General features: G+C 43.1%; 1 protein-coding gene across 4 annotated transcripts in view; it reads right to left on the bottom strand.

The window, feature by feature from the left end:
* Positions 1-9,207, bottom strand: part of LOC124081080 (rabankyrin-5) — a 55,001-nt gene that overhangs the window by 4,598 nt on the left and 41,196 nt on the right. For all 4 annotated transcript variants that reach the window (XM_058573562.1, XM_058573563.1, XM_046427211.2 and 1 more), the window contains 6 exons: positions 8,661-8,837; positions 5,062-5,209; positions 4,511-4,601; positions 4,082-4,206; positions 2,465-2,611; positions 3-93 (listed from right to left, as the gene is read on the bottom strand). In XM_058573562.1, coding sequence (XP_058429545.1) covers positions 3-93; positions 2,465-2,611; positions 4,082-4,206; positions 4,511-4,601; positions 5,062-5,209; positions 8,661-8,837 — 779 coding nt within the window. The remainder of the gene's footprint in view (positions 1-2; positions 94-2,464; positions 2,612-4,081; positions 4,207-4,510; positions 4,602-5,061; positions 5,210-8,660; positions 8,838-9,207) is intronic.

The following is a 9,207-nucleotide window of genomic DNA, read 5'->3' as shown; positions in this document are numbered from 1 at the left end:
ACCAGTGATGCTTGCGCGTTGTGACTCCAAACTTGGCAGTGCACTCGTAGCAGTTGGAGCCATCACACCATGGAGGTTCCTTGGAGAGCATGTCTGTAATACACACAAAAGACTAATTCCTGCAAGACGGTGACTGTGCTAGGCAGGACACAGGGTGGAGGGGGCAGGGAAACAAACCAGTAAATAGCACTGCAGCATGATGGGAGAGGAGAAGGAAAGGAATGATTTATTCTAACATGGCGAGGAAAAGCTCACAGAGAAGACTATGGATTATGAGGCCTCATCAGTCCAGGGGAGGAGGTAACACTGTTCAAGGAGGGGAAACAGCAGCACCTGGGCAGAGATACACATAAGTCAGGGCAGCTGGAGTATGAGGTACGGGAGGGAAAGCAAAGACCACACAGATGGAGAGGTTGGGGGTAGAGGGGTGATCAAGGGAACACAGCAGAGAGGACCAAGACAAAAGAAACTGAGGGGACAGAATCTGTGATTTGGGGCCTGAAAGGAGTGCAGGATATGAGGGAGGCAGGGAGGATTCCCAAGTTTGTGGATGGAGTGACAGAGTGTGGTGGGGCCACCAGCACAGAAGAGACCTAAAGAAAGAACTAGAGCAGATAAGCCCAGTTTCACATTCCAAGCTGAGAGTTAGCAGTGGAGATAACCCATTACAGTATTTATGTACTGAGCTCTAACTGCACGCCAAGTATTGTGCTGACCACTCTGTAGAGAGAAGCTAAGCTCAGGGGAGGGAGCAGTACACAGGCCAGTCACCTTCTAACTGAGCACTTTCTAGTACAAGCACCACAATGGCCGTCTGCTCCAAGCTCTCAAAAGGCCAACATAGTGCCTGGCACCTGGAAAACTAAAGCAGACTAGGTATCACAAACACTATAATTGACACATAATAACTATACATATTTATGGATTACAATGTGATAATTCAATACATATATACTGTGCAATAATTAAATCAGGGTAATTAGCATTTCCCTCTACTGGAACATTTATCATTTCTCTGTTTTAAGAACCTTTGAATTTCTTTCTTCTAGTTATTTATAAAATATATAACCAATGGTCATAGTCTAAGCACCCCACTATGCTGTAGAACACTAGAACTTATTCCTTTCTAGCTGTATTTTGGTATTCTTTATTCACCCCTCTCCCCCCAGTTCTTCAATTGCTGTTCCCTTCGTAGCATCAAGTGACCACTCTTCTTCTCTCTACTTCCATGAAATTGACATTTTTTTTTTGTACTGGGGATTGAACCTAGGGGCCCTCAACCACTAAGCTACATCCCCAGCCCCCCACCTTTTTTGTACTGGGGTGAACCCAGGGGCTCTTAACCACTGAGCCAGATCCCCAGCCCATTTTTGTATGTTATTTAGAGACAGTCTCGCTGAGTTGCTTAGGGCCTCGATAAGTTGCTGAAGCAGGCTTTGAACTCATGATCCTCCTGCCTCAGTCTCCTGAGCTGCTGGGATTACAGGTATGCATTGCTACACCTGGTTCCAGCCCTTTTCAATTTTAGTCAGGGTCTCACTAAGTAGTTCAGGGCCTCACTGAATTCCTGAGGCTGGCCTCAAACTTGTATTCCTCCTGCCTCCACCTCCCAGGTCACTGTGATTACAGGCACGTGCCATAGCACCTAGCTTTAAATCAACTTCTTTAGCTTTCACACATGAGTGTGAACATTTGGTATCTTTCTGTGCCTGGCTTATTTCACTTAATATAATGTCCTCAGAGTTAATCCATGTTGCTGCACATAACAAGATTTCATTCTTATTTATGGCTGAAGAGAATTCCACTGTATATATCCACATGTTCTTTATCCATTCATCCTGGCTACTGAAATGCCATGCTTGAATAATGATTCTGCACAACCAACTTTGTGCTGGTGCCAATCGCCCTCATGAAGATGACATAGCTATAAGGATTTCTGAGCATGTTTCTCCTCCTGGGGTCTCCACTGCCAATAATGACAAAACACACACTGAAAGCATTCTGATTCTTACTACCACCTCAACAAGAAGGAGTAAAAACACTCAAGTAAGAAATTAAGATGAAGCACTCCTCTCCACAAAAGGAACTGGAGAAGGAAGAGTCAGTGAGGAATGAAGCAAAGCCATTTTAAGGCTATAGAGACTGACTGAGCTAAAGGAAGACAGGTGTGTAGACAAGCAGCCAGCAGGTATGTTAGGTGACCTGCCTAGTGCTTATGGATTTCTGGAAGGTTCAGGGAAACTGGAAACTGCAAATCACTCTGAAAAGAGACTGCTAACAATGACTTTCTCCAACATTATTCAAAGGTCCTTTACCCATTCACAGAAACACCCCTATATGGTATATGGAAATGGTATGAACAGTTCTTATAGTAGGACGTTATGAGATTTAAGGATCACCAATACATCTAGAAAATCAACACTGAACTGTGCTTGCACTAGAAGAGCACAAAGGAGGTACTCACCTAATAGTCTAAACAGAAGTTGCTTGGTTGCAACCTGGTAGTTGAAAATATTCACACCTTGGTTATTATTCACCCCAAGACGAGCCCCAGATCGGACGATGGCACGGCACAAGTTGGCATTCCCTTTCATGTATGCTAAGAGCAGCACTGAAAAATAAAACCACAGGTAAGGCTACGTCCCATCTGGCCCCAACCAGGGACTGCCAAAGGGTGCGTGGAGGATAGCTGAGGGTAGAACATTGGTTAGGAAAGTCCTCAAAGATACACAGGGATCTGAGGTGCTAGTGAGACTTCCATGGGGGATCTGCAGCCACAAGATCCTTCCAATAAAGGATCCAGCCACAAGTCAAGGGATTCAAGAATAGCTATGGTTCTGGAGTCACACACACAGAACTTTGGCTATGAGAAAATTGAGGTAAGGATCCAACACTAAAGGAAAAACATATTGTTGTCTCAGCTTCCTTCCTCTGGCATGTAGCATTGCTTTCATAAAATGTAATAAAATCTGAAGACCTATGACTTATATACACATGTTGGCAAAAAAAATAAATCAGTGTAGGGAATATGTTTCAGAAAAACATGTTCCACTGAATGGATTATCTCCTGTAAGAAAGTATGGGCCCAGAGGGAATATGAAACTCAGATTCTGGTCTAGCCATCCTACTGGCCTTCTCTAAGAACAATCTCAGCTAACCATAGCTCACTTTGCTTAGCTTTACCAGATACTTTAGTTATATTCTTAACTCTCAAAATGATGCAGTAAGAGGAAAGTTATTGTTCCCATTATCAACACAGAGAGGTTAGAAAATTTACTCAGTCAGTCATGTGAAACCTGTAAATTGGAAGCCCCTCCCTCCCTTCTGCCTGTGGACCTGCTCCTGGGCAGTGATGCTCCCTGAGCATATGCTGAGTCTAGCAGCTCACTCCCAGCAGCTGAATCCTCTGAAGTTCAGACCTATCACTGGCAGCTCAAAAAACATATTCATGTATTAAGGCCAGTAAGAACTCCTTCCAAAGCTGAAATACAGGTGATATAATATTTTATTCTCTGCTAAGTACCCAGTGGTGACTGCGTTTCTGTCAAAGGCCATGGAGGCTCTGTCTGGAGTTAAGGTGGGGGTGAATGTGAATGAATGTGAATGCAGCAGCAACAAGGTGTTTAGAGAAGCACCCACTAGGGGAAAGAGACTGCTCTTCAGCCTGTCTTTTTGAGTCTTGTTTCCTTATCTGAAAAATGGGGACACAACTATGTGAACTGCTTAACTCATGGGTTGGTTGTTGTGAGTGTTCAATGAAACCATATGCAAAAGTTCCTCATGAAAGCTAAATAAATGAACATGGTGACTACTTGGGAAAGGGCCTGGTTAACTGTATAAAAAGTAGACAAGGTCAATAAAAACAGATGGGCAGGCCTGTTTCAACATGGGTATGGCTCTAAAGCAGTAGATGCACTTCAGATGTCAGATACTCCAAATTCCACGAAAGGGATCTTTCACAATTTTGAGAGTGTCTAAATGAAATGCACTGAGCTGAATGCCCTTATGAGCCTGCGCTCTTGTTTATCCTGGAGGCAAGGTGCACAAATGAGACAGATCATTCACACACTTTATTACATACCTGTGTTTCCTTCTGCATCTGGTTTATCTAGAGGATACTCAGGCATGCACTCTAAGAACAGATCAAAGATGGCTGCTGCATTCTCTTTGCCATACTGTCCCAAAATATGCAGTGGTGACTGGCCTCTAATAAAACAAGTTGGAAAAAAACGTTAGATGTTATCTGCCATGGGCATCACACAACAAAAGATAAGGAATTTCCTGAGCTCTGTTATGCTAGATAAATCTAAGGGACGTTTACAGGTCAAAAAAGTTTTTCTAAAAGGTATTTTTTTTACAAAAACAAAAATACCATGGAACCAAAAGCTAATCAAGTGCCTCAGTGGCCAGTTCTGCAGTGTGCATCAAGGATAAGGGGTGGCACTAGTGATGACTAGCTCTGAGAAACAGGCCAGGTGACGTGGAGCCCAGGTCTCTCAGACACACTCACCTCAGATTAAAGGCTTCAGCATCCACTGTGCACTCTGTCAGGAGAACCCGGATGTTGTTGAGTCGACCATGCATGACAGCAAGATGAAGAGCTGGGGAGTAAATGCTCTTACTGTGCAAGCCCAGAGCACATGCAGAAAAGTCTCAGTTTCTCCCCACCCTCAAAAACCCCGTCTAAATGAGACTCAGCCAGAATAGCGACCGGCCCCATGTACAAAGCCTTCTTTTCCTTTCTTTTGCCACCTACAATAATGAGTCATAAATGCAATCTCAGATCTTTGAGATTTCAGAAGTCTCAAAGGTGAGACTTCAGTTTCAGAAGTCACTTTAGGCTTCCAGGGTTACCAATCAGACTGGGAGGCTGTCCAAGCCCTCATCAGTGGCAGGATGCATGCCCTGCCCACAGCATTTCCCATCACAACTCTGTACCTATGCAAGCCAACCTCCCTGAGGGGGAGAGTAGCTCCAAGGGTGCAGCATAACTCTACTCCCAGAAAACAGGGATTGCTCAAGGCACAAAGAACTGTACATAAAGTAATGACTAAGAATTACCATTATTTCCATTCTCATCCACAGCAGCAAAGTCTACTCCATTCTCTAGGAGAACTGAGCAGATGGTAGGCAGGTCCTGCTGGGCAGCAAGATGGAGGGCAGTTTGGCGATGCTTGGTTAATTCATTCACCTTGGCTCCTGCAAGAAGCTATTGAAGTTGATTACTAGAATAGCTTGTCTGTCTATCACAATCAAGGTCCCATTTATGGGGCCAAGCTTGTCTCTCTTCTGATATCCACTGAGACTGATGGTCCACCCTGTTGGCAAAGCTGGGTGCACATGGGCCTCAGACATAGTCCTGGTGAGGAAACCTGGCAAAACCTGTACCCAGAGCAAATGAGCAATTAGCTACCAAAATGTTCAACAGCTACTCCCTGGGGCAGAGGAGTTCTAATTCTAGGATTCTGGTATATAAAAACTATACAGGACTGAAGTGATATTTATGCTACTATATAAAGTTGTCCACTGCTTACAATAGTAAAAGCTGACAGCAAAAAGGGACTGGTTATAAAAATTTGAATATGCAAACAATAAAGTAAGGTGGCCATTATGATGATAAATATATATAAATTAACACAGAAAGATACCAACCACAATTAAGTTAAAAATTAAAAAGGCACCTCTTTCTACCATCTTGGAGATTGTGGAGGCCTGCTGGGAATAGGACTCCTAAAAGCAAGTACATTTGGAAGTTGTGGTGCAAGGCTTTTTTGCTGTTGTTGTTGTTGGCAGATGTGGAGTCTCTGGAACCAAAAGTAGCTTCCTGTTCTTCTTAAAATTAAGGTGTTTATATTTGGGATAAAACTAAATTCTACTCTCTGGTCAAGAGTCACACTTATGTATAAAAAGTAATGAATACCATTATGTACAACTATAATGCACCAATAAAAAAAAGTGGAGAAAAAACAAAGGTAACTTGCACAGTTTGTGCCAAATCCCAAAGCAATCTTCCAGCTAAGGATACCAGGCACAGAATTTGTGTTGCTGTACCCTTCAAGGATTTAAACTAATGCAAAGTAATTAAATAAAAGTGGGTTTTGTGTTTCTTTGTTTTTAAGGCAAGTTAGAAGATAGCTTGGCTTCATTTGGAGACAGATATGTATATACACATGCATGCACATGTGTACAGATAAAGACATAATTTGAACATATTCAATAGCATAGCCATGTGCTGAAATGACACTTTGTTCAATAATGGAACACATACATGAAGATGCTAAGAGTCTATTGCTTAGTGACATTGCAGCCATCTTTGTGTAAGTATACTCTTTTTAAAATTTCCTTTTTTTTGGTACTGGGGATTGAACCCAGGAGTGCTTAACCACTGAGCTATCTCCTCAATCCTTTTTATTTTTTATTTTGAGACAGGAACTCATTAAATTGACCAGGCCGGCCTCAAACTTGTAATCCTCCTGCCACAGCTGCCAAGTCACAAGGATCAGAGGCATATGCCACCATACCCAGCTGTAAGCACACTCCATGAAGCTGGTACAATGACAAAAACACAGAAAGAATTCTCAGAACATAACCCTGTTGTTCAGCTGCAAATGACTATATAACAAACTCTGGGGAAAGCTGGGAGTGAAAGGGAGATAGGTTTCATAACATTATATTCCACAATGAACATGTACCATTTTCATACTATTTTTAAAAAGAGTACAAATTATAGGATCAAAGGCAGAAATAATATCTTGCCTGTTCATTTAGTATTTGAAATTCATTCATCATCATCCACTTTCTGACAAAGCTTCAAAGGCAGTTGCTATTAACAGAAAATACTCAGCAGTTTGTAGTTACAGCCCAATTTGCCTTTTCTGGGGTCTGCTACCCTTCCCCCAGGTTCCTCTATCTGTGAGTACAAGCATATGCCTCTGGGAGAATACAGACACTGATGAGCTGCTCTTGTTTTTCATCTGGACTTAAGTCCTAGCCTCCTCAGAACTCTTGGGACCCAATCAAATTCATCATAGACAGGACCAATCATGAGTGGATATGGGACCCTCCAGGTAGGACATACCTAGAGGGATATCCATAGTCACTAGTGCTATGGCTAGGGATCATAGCCAATCCCAAGGTTGGTTAAGGAGAGAAAGGGATGGACACAGTGTGCTTTCAATGTGAACAGGTTCAAACATTTTGCTGCACCAATTCACAGAGGAAGCACCACAGGGACACTGTTTGGAAGGTCAGCTATTACTAGGTACCTGTGTCATGTGTGAGGTCAAGCTGCAGTAAGACACGAACATGACCTTGGTGGAGGACCTCAGTGTTCCCTAGGCTCTGAGATGTGAGACAGACTGGTGAACACAAGGCTAATTCGCCACTCCATCTCTTGGCTGCTATCCCTGCATGCAGTCTGTGCCTTTCACCATCAGCCCTACATCCTCCACCTCTCTAGTCTACAGCTTGCCACCACTGCCTCCCCTGGGTCTCTTCACGGGTCATCTTGCCCCACACCCGTACACCGTACCCACTTGGCACCTTCTCTAAAAGCTCTCTCAACTCAAATACATATCAAGTTATAAAGCTTTTCTAAAAAGTGCTTTTCAAAAACAAAACACCATAGCACCAAAGGCTGGCCAAGTGTTCTTGTGGCCAGTTCTGCAGTGTACACCTGGGGCTGATGGGAGGCATCAGGGACAACTACCTCTTGAAGACCAGGCCAAGTGACATGAAGCTCTATCTCGGCTTGGGAACATTCTTTCAGCTCCAACACTTAGTGTGGTTTCTTCATTGCTTGAAAATAAAGGTCTTGGTTTGTAATTGATGCTCCACAATCTGGTCTCTTCTTGCCACTTCAAATTTCTTTCAACTCTCTACTCAAATTTCAACCCAGCTTTCCTATATAAAATGTAACTGGGCACTGTGGCACATGTCTGTAATCCCAGCAGCTCAGGAGGCTGAGGCAGGAGGATCACAAGTTCAAAGCCAGACTCAGCAACTTGGTAAGGCCCTAAGCAACTGCATTAGGCCCTTTTTATTTTGAATAAAATTTCAAATTTTTATTTCAAAATAAAAAATAAAAAGGGCTAGGAATATAGCTCTGTGTTTAAATAACCCTGGGTCTAATCCTCAGTACCAAACAAACAAAACCAAAAAAAAAAAAAAAGCACCACATGTACTTTCCAGTTTCCACATCTTTGCTCAGACTGTTCCCATGCCAGGCATCATGTTGCAGACTTTTAGGTCAAACAGGAATAACTAAATTCCCAGCTACACAACTAGCTGATGGCCTTGGAGGGGTTTTCTGAACCTAAATTTTCTCCTTCATAAAACATAAAAAAATTTCCTATACCCCTCTGTAGTTTTGAAAATTAAAAGAGATGGCACTTAAATGACCTCCACTCCCTTTCTTCTCCCACCCTGCCTCAGCTATCCAAATCCTACTGGCCCTCAAGGCCTCACTCATGTTCCATCTGGGGTGTTTTTGTTTTTGAAAAACACTTTTTAGAAAATCGTTACAACTTGAAATGTGTTTGAGTTAAGAGAGCTTTTAAAGAAGGTGCCTAGAGGATGGGGTGTAGGGGTGTGAGGTCAGGATGACAACTGAAGAAACCCAGGGGAGTGAAAACATGCAACAATATTTCTGTGTCACTTACCAAATTGCGAACAATAATCTCTGAGCCTGCTTGGACAGCAAGATGCAAAGGAGTCAACTTGGAAGCATCCTGGACTCTGGAATTCACATTAGCCTGGACACTGATCAAGAACAGGACACTTTCAATATCAGAGTTCTGAACTGCCACGTGAAGAAAATTCCGGCCCTTGTTATCCACCTAAGGCAATAAGTAGGAACCAAAATATTAGTAGACTCCCTTTTAAGAGTGCCTCCTGAGCTTCTGCAAGCTGTGCTAATAACTGGAGCGTCATGATGTAGTCCTTCAGAAGTTCCCTCCCAAAAAACCAACACTAAATGCCACCTCCAGCCCTACACCCCACAACAGACCCACTTTATGCATCTGTGCACATAACCACATGTGCATGGTCACATTCAAGTGGTCAGGGGAAGGAAGCCACTGCATTGATCCAAGCTGTTCCGGCATCCTCCTGCAGCAGGAACTAGGCATTGGAAGCTAAGAAAGAGACAAACTGAAGGAAAGAGAAAGGAAGTTACCAAAATATTGGGGTGCTCAGATTGAGACAAAG

This window comes from Marmota monax, unplaced genomic scaffold (assembly GCF_021218885.2).
Source record: "Marmota monax isolate L192 unplaced genomic scaffold, Marmota_monax_Labrador192_F-V1.1 WCK01_AAM20220418_F8-fsc01266, whole genome shotgun sequence".
Lineage (NCBI taxonomy): Eukaryota > Metazoa > Chordata > Mammalia > Rodentia > Sciuridae > Marmota > Marmota monax.
This window is presented reverse-complemented; position numbering and strand designations above follow the sequence as displayed.